At 40.9% G+C, this 19,247-nt stretch overlaps 1 protein-coding gene across 2 annotated transcripts; it reads right to left on the minus strand.

The window, feature by feature from the left end:
* Positions 1-681: 681 nt before the first annotated feature.
* supt16h (SPT16 homolog, facilitates chromatin remodeling subunit) lies at positions 682-19,096 on the minus strand. Of its 2 annotated transcripts, XM_038302109.1 has the most exons (25): positions 18,769-19,096; positions 17,596-17,688; positions 17,175-17,345; positions 16,838-16,990; positions 16,614-16,760; positions 14,284-14,435; positions 13,846-14,018; positions 13,646-13,736; positions 13,490-13,563; positions 13,310-13,419; positions 7,797-7,862; positions 7,596-7,694; positions 7,492-7,503; positions 7,140-7,255; positions 6,799-6,952; positions 6,588-6,715; positions 6,237-6,499; positions 6,042-6,160; positions 4,918-5,156; positions 4,767-4,842; positions 4,513-4,682; positions 4,309-4,438; positions 4,089-4,215; positions 3,932-4,006; positions 682-1,452 (listed from the first exon to the last, which is right to left on the minus strand). In XM_038302109.1, exons 1-25 carry the CDS (start codon positions 18,832-18,834, stop codon positions 1,355-1,357), a joined length of 3,102 nt encoding a protein of 1,033 aa, XP_038158037.1. In that variant the 5' UTR covers positions 18,835-19,096; the 3' UTR covers positions 682-1,354. The 2 variants fall into 2 exon arrangements, with proteins under 2 accessions (XP_038158037.1, XP_038158038.1); XM_038302110.1 differs by lacking the exon at positions 7,492-7,503 and having other exon boundaries at positions 18,769-19,095.
* Between the last annotated feature and the right edge of the window lie 151 nt (positions 19,097-19,247).

Below are 19,247 nucleotides of genomic sequence, written 5' to 3' on the forward strand. Positions count from 1 at the left end.
CTATATGTCATCGTTATGCTACGAAATCCCCCGAAAATTCATGAAATTTTGCCATTTTTTTATATGTTAATATATATTGACGTGGTATTGATCTTACTTACAAAATCTCACAAGAATTTGCAAAATATCACGAGAGTTTGTAACAGAACGATGACATTTTCAATGACTACTTATTTTTGTCCAGCTTTAACATCGGTATCGGTTATCGACTAAATGAGTTTTAAAATATCGACATATCGGCCAAAATCCCAATATCGTGCATCCCTAATCTTAACCTTTAAAACCCATGTAATGGGTTTTACGTTTAATCTGTTCACATTTGTGTAGTTTTTGCATTTTTCTAGAAGGCTGTTTTGACCAGCATCATAAATGAGTCCCTGCCACATAGTGACACCCATAAGGCTTTCATAATTCAGCACAGCAGTCAGGAGCAACTTTCCTACCCAATAGTTCTTTCTGATGACCTCACCAAAGGTGAAATAATAATTTGCTTCACTTCTGCAGTTACCCGACTGACCTCGCTCATGAGTTTAAAAAGAAAAAAACAGAAGAGACTGATTGATGATGTCATCCTCCCTCCAATCCACAGACCTCCCCACTCACAGTCACTGACCTTTGACCTGTTTATACCCACTATATTAATGCTTTAAAACTAAAACAGGACAAACACTGAAAACAAACTACAGTTCTTTTTAATTTTATTACAAAAACAAAAAAACAGATTTTTCAGAATCAACATAACATCTATTCTGATACAACAAAAAGGGAAACGTAGGACAAGCTTGGGGAGGAAGGTGTGTGTGTGTGTGTGCATAACTATATAACTTTACAAAGTCTGTTAAAATAAGACAAACAACCAGGAAAGTGAAAGTTCCTGCTTATTAACACATTTGAATAGAGACAAAACAGAAGAAAAAAAACACGACGAGGAGAATTTCTGTTTTTATAGAAAACAAGTGAAAGAAGGGATGACAGGGCATCTTTTATTATTCATTACATTAAGAAACCAATTTTATTTTGAACAGAAAACACTTTCAATAAAAACCCATAACCACGCACACACACACACACACACTGAAGGACAGCTGGCTGAAAAACAGAACAAGTGGGGAATGAAGTGGGAGAAAAGCTGCTGAATGAAGAGTGACTGCTGGTTGGTCTGTCGTCACAGGAAACTTCACAGGCCTCAAAAACAGCAACAGAAAAGACGAAGAGAAAGGAGGCCGTCTACATCTATGTACAGATGGTTGGAAATGGCGTTTGAGCGTGTCGGGTTTTGAAAAAGAGTCAGAAAGGGCAGGGAAAGGAGAGGTGGAGGGTAAACGGGGTTTGGCAGTGTGTGTGGGAGGGGGGTTTAGGACCGCCGCTTCTTTTTACTGGGAGGGGCCGATGAGCGGACCTTCCTCTTTCTGTTAGAAGTGTCCTCGTCCTCATAGACACTCTCTTTGTCAGCTGCAGAAAAGGAAGAAAACTGATTACTTTGATGGATGAGATTCATAACAGGAAATTATCCAAACATTTAACCCAGCCAACGAATTATAAAGGTGCGTTCACACAACGCAAAACCATCTACTATTGCTCGCCTTAATGTTCTCCTGGCCAGCAAAAGCATAGATATCATTTACACCTTGTTGGTGGCAGGTTTGCACATCAACCTCACCGCCATATTGTATGTAGCAGAAAGTAGTGAATGTCAATCAGAGAGGTTTCCTCATTCCTATGTTGCAGGGAAAGCTAGCGACTGTTTTACGGAACAAATCAGATCTGCTGGTATTTCCTTTCATAGGTAAGAATGAAACAAATCTGTAAAATGTAATTTGCCTGTGACAGGGTTCCTACAGCATAAGGCAGGTTAAATTCAAGACTTTTAAAGACTTTTTAATGCCACTTGAAATAAAAGATTAAGACCAAATTCACAACAAACACAAGAAAAACCTGCTTGCGACAACTTAACCCAAAGGTTTATTTTAACATAAACCACTGCACTAATGTTTCAAATTTTGAAAAGCTTCTCATACAGGAAGAAAGCTAAAAACACACAAATGACAGATATGTTTGAACAATTATTTAACTGAATTCACAAACTTTTGTTTTAGCAAGGAACAAAACTAATCAGTTTTAAAGCCACAGCATAACCAGTGCTAAGTCTTTTTTGCAGCTATTTTTCTTTGTATCGTTTTCTTAGTATGTTTGATTCGCTGATAAGTGGAGGCCTTGCAGAGACAAGGGTGGAACAAAACTGAGAAATATCGGCTGTTTCTCTGTAACTCGATTTTGACGCTTCCCATCGTTCTGAGCTTGAATGACTTCTTGCACAAAATCCACTGAGCCTCATGTATGTTCCCTGGTTTTAGCCATGGAGAAAACTCTTGGCTGGAGACAATTTTCATTACATTTACACTTGCTCATATTTTCCAGACAAAAAGTAAATGACGCATCTCCCAAATGTCGCGGCCGCAAAAACGCTTTTAGTGGTTCCACTATCGGGATGGAAGCAATAATGGCGAGCATTTTTATTAAATAAAAAAAAATAAATGTCAATTTTAATGTTTTATTGAGATTGCAAAAATAAATCGGAATAAAAATAATCCTATTTATGATGTTTTAAAAATTAAGACCTACGAAAGACTGATTTAAGACATTTTTATACCAATTAAGGCCTTAGTTTTATTTTGAAGAATTCAATGCCTTTTAAGACTTTTTAAGGACCCGCGGGAACCCTGCTGTGAGAGATATATACTTAAAAATCACTCATTCGAATTTTGCCAAAGGCATTGATGATATCAGGATGCTACCTCCAGAATTTTTCATTACGTTTTTGGAAAATCCCACATAATTCCGTCTTCCTACTTCGAAAATTTTCTAAATACGTTTTTACTGTGTTTTTGCTGCAACAAATAGAGTCCCACTTCCAATTATAGATGTTCCACTTTAACAATATGTTGTCTACAAAAATCTGACACACGTCGCCTCGATCAACTTCTCATCTTTCTCCGCGGCGTGCTGGTTATGTATGCTCCTCATGACAGTTCGCCTCGCAGGTAGTTTGTAAGATTTTCATGAACTTTTTTAAAAGACCTGCCCTCTCCTCTAAAGAAAAAGCACAACTCTGCTCCCGCTCCTGAGAGGGGACGCCAATGAATGTGTGCAGGAACGTGCACAAGCCTGTTTCTAATGTGCACACCCTGTTTAAAAGTCGCCGTTTGCATCGCTCATGCAAGCTTGCTTTCCTAAAGAAGATTTGCAGTTTTTCCACCATGTCAGATTCACCGCTGGTAAGATAGCTACCTTGGGAAGAGGGCGACGGCTTTATGCAAACATATCCCCAGAATGATTGACAATTAGGAGGACCACTTATTTTGATGATCCACCCGGAAAAAGTACATCCTCCACTATACCTTTAAGATATGATGCTTTCATTAAGCTACGTTAATCACTTTGACTGTTTCAGCATCACAGCGGGGTGATGAGCATCTAGACCAGGGTCCTCCAGCTCTGGGTTCCTGAATTTTTTAGATGCATCTCTACTTCAACCCACCTGAGAACCTGACTGAATGCTGAGGAGGTAATTTAGCCAATTGATTCAGGTGTGGAAGCAGAAACTCATCTAAGAAGACACCAAACTTTTTGCAAAGATTTGATCTACAATTCTGGAGAAAAAAAAAAAGTTTTTTCAGTTTCAGAGTCCAACCCAAAAAATGTGGAACTGAATCACATTTTTCACGCTCTAACCGGGTCAGCCGAGGTGAAAACCAGGCTGAGTTCGCCGGACATCTGCAATTAGCATCAGCTAAGACTTCATTTGGAAAACAAATGTGATTTCCCTGCAGTTTGAAGAGAAGCTGTAAAAATCCAAATGCTTTAGATCTTTGCAGCCATTAGAGCGCAGGAAGTCAGGTTGATACTAATCCTCAAGCAAACAGACACAGACCTTTCCTGGCCTCCTCCTCCAGCTCGTCCCAGTCTTTGCCGCTCTCCTCCTCGCTGCCCAGAGAGGCGCTGTAATCTGCACACAGACAGGAAGAACCATCACCTCTGCACCACGGCTCTGAGCTACAATGTTCAGCATTTAAAGCTGGGATATTAACCAGAGTCCTCTGTCTCTGAGCTGTAGTCTTCATCACTGTCTTCCTCCTCCTCCTCCTCTTCGTCTGCAGATGGGTTAAACGTTTCATCCTCCATCTCCGACTCTGAATCCTCCTCTGCACCGCTTCCCTGAAGCGAGCAGCGAGATGCATTAAAGAAATCAGTGAAACTTTCTCTCCAACTTTTTAAAACAATAAAAAATGAATGTGACTAAAACCTCACCTCGCTCTCTGGGTCCAAGAACGACCAGCCTCCCTGCTCGAAGAAACCCTCAGGATCATCGACGATGGTCTTCATGATCTTGGTCCAGTTCAAAGACTGCACTCCTTCTGTGTATTTGATGTCACACGAGCTGAGAAACAAGAGAAGGATCAGTAAAACCAACAGAGGAATAACAGAGGTCCTCTGGTCTGCACGGCGCCGTACTTTAGCCACTCCTTGATGGGGTCCAGGGAGTTCACAGGCACTGCGTTGATCATGGTGACCTTTTTGCTGTAGTCCTTGTAGACGATGACGACGTCAAAGTTCTTCAGGTGGAACTGAACGCGCTCAAAATGGACCAACTCCACCTCGTCCAGAGTCACAACGAATGGCGGCTGAAAACAGTCAGGAAATAATTAGACTTATTTTAGAAGAAATTGAAATATTTATTTTTGTAAGAGAAGTTTCAGTCTTCTCACCCATTCAGTGACGTTGATGAGGGAGCCGGATGTCGGTTGTAATAAGCAGGTACTCCTGTAGGGGGCACCCTGGAACCTGAGGACAGAACCCCAGTTAACAAACCTCGCTGGCTGTCATTGTCCTTCCTGCCTCAGATCCTGGTTTACTCACCCGAGGTCCCTGAAGGGCACCTCGAACTCCAGCTCCTCCTTGGTCAGCGTCTCCACCTTCTCGATGAAGTTCTTGAACGCAGACTTGAGCTTGTGCCTCATCTCTCGCTCCATCTGCTCGGCGTACAGGTCGTCTCTGTCGTGCATGTGTTGGTGTTTGCCCAGGTCTGTGGTGATCTCGCCCACCTCGGTGTAGAACTGTACGTCTGTGTGGCGCCTCTTACCGAACATGATGGCGTTCTGGAAGGTAAGCAGAGAGGACATTCATTGTTTCAAATCCACTCTAAGAAATGATTTCTAACCTCCATTTTTTTTTTAACAAATGTATAAATTTTTAAACAAAAATCAAGTGTTAAATCTAGGAATGTGTCTCTTCCATTGCCTAAGATAAATAATATTAATCACTTGATAGTGTTTATTAGTGACATTCAGTCTTCTCTCTATTCGTGAGAAAATATAATATAGAAATATAACATTGTGTTCTGTTTGCGTCAGTGGGAATTTCCCTCTTTTTCCATTCCAAATAATTAAAATGAAACTTATGGATGGATATATATATATATATATATATATATACACAAAAATAAAGAACATATTTGGACAGAAGCTGCACATATGCTGATTTTTGAATATGTGGGATGGAGGATGTGGGATTTCAGGGTAACACAGGGTAGCTGCATCCAGCCGGCTGTGATACGAACTTCCTCATCGGTTTTAAAACGGGTGCACTCCTCTGCTCTTCGTCTATACGTTAACAGCTGTGTTTGTGCACTCTACCATAATAACAGTAATACAATTTCCCCTTCATTCATAAACGATCAAATTGGGGACAGATGATCCAGAACGGAGACGGTCTGGTCATCCTCGTAGCGATTGCCCGTCTTCGCTATGAGCTGGAAATCCAGCCAGAATACTTTAATCCCTGGAGAGCTTTTATTCATTTGATTTTAAATCAAACAGCTTTCCATAGGTACCTTCCTAGAGCTGCTCACTTGTTCAATTTTAATTTTTTTCTCACTTTTAACCATAAATGTTATTTGTATGTAAAATTTATTTTTTTTTTTAATGAAAGAAAAGACACCTGGCAGGTGTTCCCAGCCTTCCTGCCGTAGCTGAGCAGCGTACCTTCAGGTGGAAGTGTAGAACGATGATCATCTCTCCGTCGCACGGTTGGAAGATGGCGTGTTTAATGTTGTTGTACAGAATGTCCACTTTATCTCCACGAACCGACGTGAATCGGAAACCTGCAGAGAGACGAGACGAGTCAGCATCGCTTCGCCCCGCTTCCGTCTGCCTCTACGCCAGCGCGCCCTCTCCCACCGTTAGTGTGCGCCTCTAAGGAGCCCTGCATCCTCTTCTGCGCGATGTTGGGTCTGATGTAGAGGTCTTTGAGTTTGGGGTTGCTTCGGTTCAGGTTGATCACCAGCGAGTCCTGCTTCACGATGCCCTCCTTCTCCTTCTCCTCCGCTTCTCGTGTCTTGTAGCGCTTCTGGACCTCCTTGATGATGCGGAAGGCGTTCTGGAGGTTGGTGGACGGCACCGACAATTCGCCGGGAGCCTTCAGGTTGGACGCTCGGTACGTGCTACAGGAAGCAGGAGGACGTTTAACAAATGGAGAGAAACTAGGCTTTAATCCTGACTTTAGCTATCTGAAACTGAGGAAATACTCACATTTCTTTAACAAAGGTGGCGTCAGGATTGGGGAAAATGTTTCCCTCCTGTCGTCCCAGAGAGCTTCCAGGAACGTAGAAGTTGATTCTCAGGTAGGTGTAGTCTCCCTCTACAGACATGCTAATGTTCTGACACACCAACAACACACGGCTGATTAAAAGGGATCAATGTTTAAGACGAACCGTTTCCCCGTTTGGCGGAGCAGCGTTACCTTGATGGTTGCGATGTGAAACGGCGTGGCGATGCCAAAAACGGGCATGATAACGGTCTCGTATTTCTTGTCGATGTAAATCTTCATTTCCCTGATTTCCTTTTCTTTAGGCATCTGGGAAGTGTTCTTGTAAGACACGTTTGATTTTCTGGCCCTGTGGGGGAAACCAGGACGGATTCAGATCAGAGCTTCTTCTGCAGGCAGGGGTTCAAAATGAAGCACATCGTCGCTCTTTGTGGCAAATAACTAAATTAGACCAAATTAAGCCCCGAGAGGGGGGGTATGAACACTTCTTCAGGGCGTGAAGGTGACCTTGACCTCTCAGAGAGGCCAACACTTACTTCTGGATGTGCTGCTCTCCTTTCTGCTCCGTCAGACGCCGCCTGGCCTCCTCGTTCAGGTTGTTGGCCAGCTCCTTCTGGTGAGCGCGCCGCTTCTCCTCAGCCGTCATCTCGTTCTACAATTTGGTTTGAGGAAGACAAACGGTCACCAAACAGAAAGCGTGTCTCCTTCTAAGACGACCAACACACATACATGCAGAAAACGGACTTGTATCGAGTTCGATGGTGAAAAAGACGATAGAAAACACAAGAAAAAGAAAAAAAACAATAAGTAAAAAGTATCAAAATGAGTCGTTCCCATCAGCACTGAATCTGAGCCGATGAGATTGGAGGAAGAACAATGAATACTTACCTTCCCAAGTAGCTGATAGAGTACAGAGACATTCACACACTTAGTAGTGAACGGCACCAGGACAGAGAAAACAGCTGTAGAGGAGCACAGAGGTCCAAACTTACTCTGGTTCTGTCCGCCAGCAGAGCGGCGCTCCGAGCTCCTTTCCCCAGCAGCTCCTCTGCGTCATCGCCTTCTTCTTCCTCGTCTTCTTCGTCGTCGTTCTGGAAAAAAACAATAGAAAAACGTCGATTAGTCTGCTGGGTTTTAGCTCACTGTACCACCGGTTCTGATCAATTAGTGAAGAAAGGAAAAACAACACCTGCCTTTAAGAAGATGGCCACGTTCTTGATCTTTTTCTTAACAGGAGTGAGCACGGTGGCGGCTTCTTCCTGTTGGATTAAACGTTCAGGAATTCACTCAACAATATACATAATATACAATCTAGAGTGGAGGTCTTCAACAGGGGGGTCGAGGGAGGTACTGCATGGGGGTCACGAAAGTTTTGGTTGATTACTTTTTTTATATTCCCTCCTGCAATTTTTTCCACTAATTGAAATGTCTTTAAATTAACATTAAGATGAATTCAACCCACTGAAGTAAACAGATAAATGGAGGCAGAAGATGTCTTTCAGTGATTCCAAAAAAATTAAAAACAATCCACTGGACTTGGTTTCCTAGTTTGAAGACGTGTCGCTTCACATCCAGGAAGCTTTTTCAATTCAAAATGTCAGGAATAGCAGTGAGTTCGAGGCTTTATACAGTAGCCCAATAAAGTCTCGTTTTTGTTTTGAAAACATGCAAATTGGAACAGAGGAAGAATGTTGGATGACTGAGAACACAGGAGCTATTTCAAGCTGGGCACCGTTTGATTTATAACACCTGTCCCATAAACCAGGAATCAGAAATACTTTAATAATCCCAGGGTGAAATTATTTTCATTACATGACTCCATCTGTAATAGAGTGTGTTATATCAAACTGGTCCTATAGTCAACTTCATACATAATTAGGGGTCCCCGCTCCATCTCGCCATCATTTTGGGGGTCCTTGGCCTAGAAAATATTGAAGACCCCTGATCTAGAACATAAGTCACCACTATAAAATCGAGAGAGGAACTAGCTTTATGGGGAGTTATAAGGATTAGGCATTAGGACCACAGAAGAAAATGAAAAAACGATAAACAAGACTTTGTGAAAACCTGGACCAGAAGCAATGAAGGGATTCTTAGTTGTACAGAAAAAGTTCAAGTGTGTCTCATCAATGTGAAGCAAATAAAATCCATCATTGTTCCGTTTAATTATAAAAACGGCTTTTTATTAATGCTGGGCGCTAAATTGATTTTAATCGAAACAGTAAATGTGCTCTAAGTAACAATTACATTTTATTTTATTCCCCTCATGCAGTTCCTTGAGCTCCATTACTTATAAGAGCCATCAGCCCTTTAGTTTTTGTTTCATATAAAGCAAGTACGGCTGGATGATAGACCAGATTTTTACCGTTACCGTCATTCACCACAATAACCAGTGACAATTTTCGCAGATCGGTAAAAGAATTAAACGTAATTCTGCCGTTTTTTTCCTGTGTGCTGGTATTTCCTTCCCATTTAAGACACGGCAGCAGGTCGATATTCACGTGACCTCAGCGAACAGGTCAGAAGGGTAAACAAAGAGAATGGAGGATGAGCCCAGTGAAGAAGCATCTAACACCGCTGTAAACAAAATGACACCATTTAATCCTGTGGAGGCGAGCAAGAGCACAGATGAGGCTGAGCGTGCAGAGAAGAAACCGAGAGCACGCTGTGCACGAGGGTGTGTGAGTTTAATCTATGCACATTGTTCTCACGGAAAGCCAAGTTCAATGGCATCAAAATTATACCATAGAACAAAAACACACAAAATGCAAAGTTTGTGTGAAAACTGTCAGGTCTACCCAAAGCAACACATCCAACATCCACCACCTACAGCCCATCCACGCTGTTGAGTTCAAAGACGTGCAAAAGCTACATTACTTTTGCGCAAAAATGTTTGCAAGAGAGGAAACATTTTTCTCCCATTCAATGAGACATTGTTCAACGCACAAACCTGAATGGGTACAAGACTTTAATATTTAATTGAAAGTAATATGTAATGTGATTTATTCAATAAATAAATTATAAATAGATCAGTTGCATTTTCTGCACATACCTTATTTCTGATAGGAGTGTTTATTGTGCATTTATGCATATTGAGGTGAAATTGCCCGATTTATCGGGATATTGATTTGAGGTCATATCGCCCGGCCCTAAAACCAAGCCTCAGAGATTTAGTCCATTTGAAATATAACCAAGCACACCTTTAGAAAGCACAGATTAACTAATGTTTGCCACATTTATGGCTGAAACCATTGGATTAATCCTCATTAATTGATCATTGAAATAATAATCAATTAATTATTAACTGGAGTAGAAAGACTCTAAAACGTTCCTTTAGCTTAAATTGCAACCAACTTAGAGCAGTAATATGAAAATTGTAAAAAGACAAAAAAAAAATTTTCACCTGGTTTAGGTCTGTGAAAAAAAATCTTCTTTAAATTAATTTTTTTTCTATCTGATTAACAATTGCTTAATTAAAAAAAAAAATGTATCAATTAGATTAATCCATTAGCAAAATAATCACTAGTTGCAGCCCTAGTCACATATTTATCAGGAAGGAGGAGAAATTAGCAGCCAAAGCAAAGATCCATGCTTATGAGTAAAAGTAAGCAGAAGTGCTGCAACATGAGAGAAATGAAACTCTGGAGTGAGACATCTACATGCTGCAGAGGAAAATCTAAATCTGTTTATCTATTATATATCTTAGCTATTTTATAACCAGTCACACCGCCTAGAAGTTTAACTAGGGATGGGGATCGAAACCCGGTTCTATCAAGGACCCGGTTCCACTTTTTTCAAAACCCGAAAATCAATAACGTTTGGGCTTATCGATACCAATATCGAGTCTGGTCGTTTTTTTTTTTTCTCCCGGAGGTCCTGTAACATAATTGTGTGTCCCTCGAGTCGTGTCACAGCATTTAAATCTAATCAATCCAATCACTGCAGCGTGTCCATCAATGTTTTGGAATGAAATTGTAAGCAAACGGATATTAAAAGTAAAACAAGTGAAGTCTGGCAGTTAACTTCGCTCGCGATTCGAGAATGGCTGAACGGAAAAGACTCCTCCTCCTGCTGAATCTGCCGCTGCACCACAATCGGGCCCGTCTTAATCATCCACTCAGAGTACCACTGGTAAGCGCACACAGACTTTGTAGCTTGTCCGGTCAGTTAAAAATAGTAATTGTGAAATCCGTGTTGTAATCGGAAGCATACAAGCTAGTTAGCTTGAAAAGTAGATAAAGTTTCAGACGTGCTGCGTGATGATGTGTTCAGATTGGCTCAGTAAAACGACAATTAGGTTATCATTAGGGATGGGAATCGAAAACCGGTTCCTGTTCAGAACCGGTTCCGTATTTTCCGATTCCATGGCATCGTTTGGCAGCCCGCTGAACGATTCTTTTTTCGATTCCCGCAGCACCAGAGCCTAGAGCGCCGGCTCTGGGGAGCATGACTTACGTCACGTTTTTTACGTACGTTACGTAAGTTACGCAAGTTACGCAAGTTACGCAATTTGGAAATAACTATTCGAGGAGGAAGACAGCGAGCTGCGGTCACTTTTTGAATCAAAGCCCCGTCTTTCCTTAGCCCAGAGGGTAGATCAGGAAATCCAGCTCTATAAAAGCTTGCCCTCCATCCCCTGCAGGGATAGCGCCACACTGTGGTGGTGGAACAAGCAAGATACGCTGCCCTTGCTATCTGGACTGGCTGAAAACTACCTCTGTGTGCAGGCTTCCTCCACCCCATCTGAGAGGGTGTTCTCCACGGCTGGAGACACCATAAGCCCTGAAAGATCCTGTATCCTTCCAGAAAAAGCAGATATGCTCATCTTTCTGCAAAAGAACTGTTAATTTTCCCTACTAATTTTTTATAATTAGTATTTTTTGTTATTTAAAATAGGTTATTATCCCATCATTTGTTATTAGACATTGTTGGTTATTAAGTTTGTTCTTGTATTCATTTTTCATTTAAACACAGATGTTACTCCAGTTTCACATTTCCTGTGGACATCTTGATCTTGTTGAGTTTGTAAGATTGTGCAATAGTTAAGTAAACAAAGTTGATTCTGATAATCAAACTGTTTGTTCTCCTTTTTCCCCCAAATTGGAATCGAAAAAAGAATCGATAAAGAATCGAATCGTTTAATAGAATCGAAAAGGGAATCGGAATCGTGAAAATCTTTTCAATTCCCAACCCTAGTTATCATGATGCGTTCAAATGTAACGTAAAGAAAAGGGAAATTGAGTTTTTGGCGAGAACATGAGTAATACAGTTGTATATTGCTTTAATTATTTTAGAATACATAATTAAACTACTGATGCCAACATTTATTAAAAATAACATTTAATTTAAAATACAATTATTTATTTGCTAAATATTTTCCTAATCACTAAAAACATGATGAAAAGTGACAGTAGACAATACATTAACCAACAATTGTGAAAATATATTCTAGTTAGTTTTATGTCATTTAGAAGTGGCCTATTACATTAGCCATGTTTATTGAAGGCTAGAAACGTTTTTGTTTTGCTCACTTGTTAAGCAATAAAAGCAACACCAGTTTTGTTAAAAATATATTGTTGCATCGTCTTTCCACCAAATAACAGAAAAGTATCGATAGTGGTATCGATAAAGACTCGGATCGATAAGGAGTATCGATATCAATAAATATTAACGATCCCCATCCCTAAGTTTAATAAGGGTTTATACAGGAATGAGTAACTTTTTAATGCAAAATATTTAGTCAGGTTACCGTTTTCCAGCCACTTTTGTTAAATTAGGATTTTCCCCATTCTCTAGCTGTTTCTACGTCTCTGACTTCTTTTCCGAACATACAGCTTTACGATCAACCGGAAACAGTTCCGCGCAAACACGCAGAATCATTTATATCTGATATAATATTTCTGAAGGAATTGTTTCTATAAACTTTTTTTTGCTAATAAAGCATTTTAAATGCCACCGATAATCACATTTAAGGCCTTAATTTAGAAAATAATAATTAAGTGACTTTTAATGACCTGCAGAAACTCTGTTAACAAGAGCTAGTTTTTCACAACAGTCATATGTTTATTTAATTATTTCAAAGGATTTCCCTGATCAAATGTGACCAGTGTTGAAAACGTTACTTAAAAAGTAACTAGTTACTTCTCATAAACTGTATCAGAGTCAGTAACTCAGTTACTGCTCAGTGAAAGTAACTAGTTACTAGCCACAGTAACTATGCATTACTTTTTATGTTTTAAAACAGTGAAGAATTTGGGAAAATGCTATTAGGATTATAAAAGTAGAGGTTCAATAATAGCACATAAGGCGGAAAAACTCTGCTTTTCAAGCAATTTGATAAAAATAAAATAGATTTTTTGCAAAGGAATTAAACAAGGGTTATTCCAGAAAAAATACCCTAATAGTTCCATATGCAAATTCTGTAAACAAAACGTTTCCCCTAGCAAGAAAGACGCACATACACCTCCAAATTGTGCATGAAACAAAACATACAAATAAATAAAGAGAGAAAACAGCAGATTGTGCTTCTCTAAATGCAACTACCAGTAAAATAAATAGCTGCTCAGAGTACGGGACACCTGTGGAAACCTGTGCAGGCAGCTGAAGGTGAAATTGGTGAGTGAAGGTCAACAGCAAACTCACGACAAAGAGTCACAGTATGGATTTAACTGACCAGCGATTTAAAAGAAAAAAAAAAGCCCCTTACCTCGTTAATTTGAACGGTGTCGCCAAGGAACAAAGCGTACTTCTGCTCATCCTTCTTGGCTTCTTTATTAAGCAGGTCGGAGAGGCCCAGGCTGATACTGAGCACCATGCCTGGTGGAGGCAGCAGGCGTTAGTCATGACATCACGCTGTCGAACCAAACAGTAAAGCTGCCTTCCTCACCTTTTTTCAGTTTGTACTGGTTCTTTGCATTCAGAACCAGAGAGCCTTCCCTGAACTCGATGCCCATGGCGAAGCTGGGAGGGAGACGGAGAGATCAGAGCCTGAGCATGTGTGAAGCTCGAGAGTTAGAAAAAAATAAAACCCTGCTGCTTTTACCCGAGGTTTTTCGTCAGCTTCGCTACAAGGTCCGGCTTCTCCTTCTTCACGTACTCCATGACGGCGTTATAAGCGTCACAGATTTTCACGCCTGCAGAGGAGAGATCCCACAGTTATCGTCTTCGTTCTCACCGGATCAACTAACAATTCAAAATGTCCATCTGTTTTTTTTTTTCAGTAGGAGGATTTGAAGAGCCCACCGTGCTTCAGCTCCTTCAGCAGCTCCTCCTCCACCTGCAGCAGGAAGTTGTAGTTGTCCTGCATCTCCTGGGTCGGGTCCACCATGAGCGTTCGCACTAGGTTGGAGCAGTACGACTTGTAGCGGATCCCCATGGCGCAGGTGATGGCACCAAAGTGCATGTGGTTTTTATCACTGAAAGAAAAGGAATCCGTCTTTAAAAACTTCAGAGATTAGAAGTGAAAAAACAGCATCTCATCTGCTCAGTTTGAGCGACATCTAGTGGCAATATTGATACACTTCAACTATCTAGTCCTCCAGCCTGCAGGAAAGGATGAAGCGTTATTTAAAAAGCAGCAAAAAGTAGCAGTGAATCAATCCTTTATGGCTGACAGGCCACAATGGATACCTGTAGCAGAAGCTCACTGTAAGAAGAAAAAAGATTAAGGAGATTGTTCACCTGACGACGCTGAACTTAAGGCTGTAGTTCCCTCCGCTCTGGATGATGGGAGGATAGCACATCTCCACTGTGGACGGATCGGCCCCACCAAGGTACTTCTTCTCCTCTATAGCTTTCTCTACCGACTCGGCCAGCTTGCTGTGACGCACTTTCTGTTGAGATGAGAAAAAAAGGAAAAGAAAAACAGACCTTCAGTCAAACTGCTCGTATATAAGGAGAAGGTTGTAAGATTAAAAACTAAGCAAGAAGTGTTAAAACAAGGCCATTTTCCCAGCTGGTCCCTGATTGTTCTCTCATTAACAACCAGGCGCTCTTATTCTACTGAGGGCGTCTTTTTTGGCAGGTCTGATTCCTTAGGTTATATCCGGGATTGAGAGCGAGAACCCCTGAGGTCAGAGAGCACAGAGCCCGCTGCATTACTGGAGTCCAGAAGGCAATGAATGCAAACAGAGATGGTTATGGTAGAAAACCAAAAGATGAAGTGTTTTTTTCCCGTAGGTAGAACAGATTTTAAACTAAATGAGCCAATTCTCAGAGGATGACACCCATATCGGGATATTAGCCAAATAACATCACATTATAAAAGCCAGGATCTAAGATCTCCAATAGCGTCAAGCTAATAGAAACACTCTGCTCCCGCTTCAAGTTCCTGTAACCAGTTGGTTAATATTACATGAGTCAGTTGCCATCATACTTATAGATCCATTGTTCCCCATTTTAGTGAGATCTCTTAAACCACCCACCCATCCACAGTTAATGCAAAAAAAAAAAAAAACGTTAGGAAGGCATGATTCTTTACTCTGAATCTCAAACCATAGCTGCTCAACAAAAGCTGAGCTTCATTTAAAATCAATTTAAAAACACCTAAATGGATGGAAACACCAAAATCAGAAATCACGTTTTCATAAATATTAAATATTTCCACATTAAATCACATCAACGCATTAAAGAGCAAACCTTTTCTAGCAGCAGTGGTTAGTTTTTTTTTTAATATAAAGCGTGGCTCATCACATCATACCAAGGCCGACTAAAACAACAACATGCATCCTAGTTCTGCTCCTGCTGCAGTAGATGGGAACCCAATTACACAATTAGATTAGATTATATATAGATATATATAAATATATATATATATATATATATATATATATATATATATATATATATATATATATATATATATATTAGGGATGGGACGATTTATGAAAACCGTCAGAATCGTTCGGTTCGACTGTCTCGGTTCGATTCGCGTGTGTTTCGTTCGGTTCATGCGCTGCTCCTTTTTCTCATAGGCGAAGCGTGTACACTCCAGAGCAGAAGGTGGCGGTACTGCGACCAAAGCCAACCACCAGTAGTAAACAAGAAGAAGAAGCAGCGAAGCAGCTTAGCCGGGTGTAGCAGGGAAAAAATCAGTTGTTGTGGAGAATTGTGTGGGTATGGCGAGTGGGAAAGAACAGGAGTTGGAAGACGCGCCAGCAGCACTTTATAGGTCTGCTGTATGGAAGCGCTTTGCATTTAGAGTGACCTACGATGACGGCGGAAAGAAAGTTGTGGATAAAAGCGCAACAGTGTGCAAGCATTGTGCAACACGTTTTGTTTATGCTAACAGCAACATGACCAACATGTCATGCTAACCCCGAAATCCCTCATACTCCGTCAGCAACCCCCCCCTCCGCCCCGCTGCGCACCAGACCGGCTGCTCAAAGCAAAGCCTACAGCCCCCACTGTGGCTCCCGTCCGCTCCCCTCTGGGTTCCCTTGGAGAAGGTAGAGAGCATGCGCCAGATGATTAAATTCAAAGCAGCAAAACATACGGAAATGATCCAGGGTTTCCGCGGATCATTTAAAATAATTACAATCCATTATTTTTTGGGGGATTTTTTCATTAATTTCATAAATTTTTATGGGATTTCGGTGTAACAATCATATACCAAATCGAACCGAAAACCATGACCACGAAACCGTGAATCGAACCGAACCATGGATTTTTTTAACCGTTCCACCCCTAATATATAAATATAAATAAAATGAAGTCCCAATTTAGAAACAAGCACATACACCTCAAAAATTGTGCATGTAAACTGCAAGATTCTCTTAAATGCTGAGAAATTGCAGATTTTTGTCCTTCACAAATATAAGCTTTCAAGTGCAATAAGTGAAACATTTTTGTCAACCTTAAACAAGGTTAGATAACCTGAAAAATAAAGGCCACAGTTCCATTTTTATATACAACAACATAATATCAAGTTTGGTTTAAAAACCTAGATACATTTTAAATGTTCCAACAGGAAGGAAAGCGTACAGAGCAGCTCATTCCAGAAGTCTTCTTACCTCATCTGCATCTACGATCTCCATCACTCGCTCCTTGAAGAACTTTGAGTAAACCTCGCCGGTGATGGCGGCTGCCTTCTTCATCAGGTTGAGCTCTCCGTCCTCTTTCACCGCCATCGTATAGGCGACCACAGCGCTGATGTCCACCTGTGAAACGGAAGGCCAACGTTGATCAAACACAGGACATCTCAAGAATGGACTCCGGGTGTTATAAGGCGCCTTACTCTGGTCAGCCCCTCTGCGCTGAGCGTGTCATTCCAGCTCTTCATGTAGTCCCCAGGGAACTTGTCCTTGCTGAACACTCCTATCGTCTTTCCGTCTTTGCTGCCCTTGATAGCCTCGATCATCTTGTCAAAATTAGCCTTGTTGCTTTCATTCTGTAGAAGTGGAGAAAGAAGCAAATGGCAGCACAGGTGTAGGAGAAAGCTCAAACGCCAGAGGGACACAGTTCTGGTTTAAAAGTTCTCCCTCCATCTTCAAAACAGTCTCAATTCCCAGTAGCATAAAACACTCCGACACTGACCCGTCCATGTGTGGATTAAAGGGTGCCACCATGTCTACCTTTTCTCTTGTGAGCAGCGTGATGGGCGGTACTCCGTTGGCATTCTCGTTGCCTTTAGTTACAGCCACCTGCCGGAGGAAATCCACCTTCTTCTTGCTGGCTAGGAAGATGATTTTCGTGTCGCAAAACACCATGATTGTGTCGGTGAGCTCATAGCCGAACAGCCAAGTCTGCAGCAAAACAAAAACACCTACACATGAGCCAGGGGATTTCGTGATACTTTTCCCTGATAAACAGACCAATATTAGCTGTGGAAACTTATTAAGCCTGAAATTGTAAGGACAAAAATAAAGCTATTGTCTTAAAAGTATAACTAAAAGGAAATAAGAGAAGGCATAAATTTGAAACAAAAATGTAATTTAGGGTTAAAGCAGAGTGTTCATGTGTGCAGAACTCGGTTGCTTATCTCCTGTCTCTTACCTGTATGGCTGTGGACTTGGCATACACGATTTCCTCATCAACTCCCACGGAAACCACAATGGCATCAACCTTACCAAACTCATCCTCTCCTTTCTGAAAAATCACACAAAGATGCAAACTATTCAATGCAGTAAGTGATATAAACCTTTACACGGTTTCTTGTTGGGGAGGACAAATGTCATTACAATCTACGAACACAAAATATATATATATATATATTAAATTTTTGTTTAGAGCAACTCAGATTTCCTCATTACCATTTAAAAAATATTGAGAAGATTTTTTCTCTCTCAAAAATTGACAATTATCTTTTAAACCAGAGCAAAGCGCATTATTTCAGCCATCTGAGTGGCAGTGCACAAATATTGGTTCAAGTAGTTTATGCAAAACTCATGATTAACAGCAAGGTGGGGTACCGCCAGCATTTCGTGGGAATATATGTACAATTAGGAGACGTTAGCAGTTTTCTAATAACTTCAACATTATAAATATCTCAATTTATCAACACATTCAAGAGTGAGAAACATTATCATTTAACTTAAACACGAGGTTTTAACTTATTTTCAAATGTAACATCATGAAAACAAACAAAAACAGCACAAAAAAAGAGCTTAAATTGCTTTTTTATAAACTAAATCAAGAAATTCACAGACTTACTTCCTAACCAGCAAGGATGCTGACGTTATTCAGATGCTAATTAGCTAGCTAACATTAGCATGTCGATAAGACTGCAGGTGTAAACCAAGCAGAACTGAATATTCATGTTAATGTTAAATATCCTACAGGCCTACGCATACATTTAGTGGATTTATACAGTTTTAAATAGTTGTGTTAATCCAGAGAGCAGTCGTTACATCATTACAGTCGTAAGGCTAGCAGGCTAGCTAACGTGGAGAATGAGGATGCTAACATGAGGCAGCTAGCCGCTCTGACGGACAGATAAGGAGGGCAGTTTTCAGAAAGTTTTTGAGGGGTTTGTGGCAAATGATGGGCCGACATAGTAGCTACGGAATCCCGCTGGATCTTAGAGAAGAAAACACATCCCTGCTCTCGCTCTGTCTCTCGGCGTAGAAAACTCGCGGCTAATTTAGCGGTTCAACAGCTCACTTTTTTTACTACTACAGGGGACTCCAGCAGACTCCCAGACTTTGACACAAACTCCGTTAAATTCACCTTCCAGTTGCTGTAGAGTCTCTTAATTCGGCGGTAGTAGGCCTCTTTGTCCAGGTTTACCGCCATGCTGATTCCCCCGTTCTGTGAACTCCAGCTCCCGGGCTTCGACTCTCTGCAGGCCGGATAACGATGACGGCGAGTGTCAACCAACAAAAACGCACTTCTTGCCTTTCCACGCCTGCTGAGAGCCAAGCACCACGCAGAGATGCTGATGCCCGCCTTACTATTTCAGCAAGCTATCATGTAACAACAACAAATCAAGTGTTTCTCTTATGTATATATGTATATATTAAAAAAAAGTGTATATTGTAATGTGATGTAAATCCTCCCCCGTTTGTAATTAACTCCTTAAAGCCCACTCCCTCCCTCACTGCCGGGCTTTTCCCTCCCCCTTTGTATATTAAAAATCATCTATCATACAAATTAATATCTACCTAAACGCCGTAGTTTAAAACTTAACGTTTTTATTCATGTTTTAT

Source organism: Cyprinodon tularosa, unplaced genomic scaffold (assembly GCF_016077235.1).
Source record: "Cyprinodon tularosa strain WSP-4 unplaced genomic scaffold, ASM1607723v1 ctg482, whole genome shotgun sequence".
In the NCBI taxonomy this organism is placed as follows: domain Eukaryota; kingdom Metazoa; phylum Chordata; class Actinopteri; order Cyprinodontiformes; family Cyprinodontidae; genus Cyprinodon; species Cyprinodon tularosa.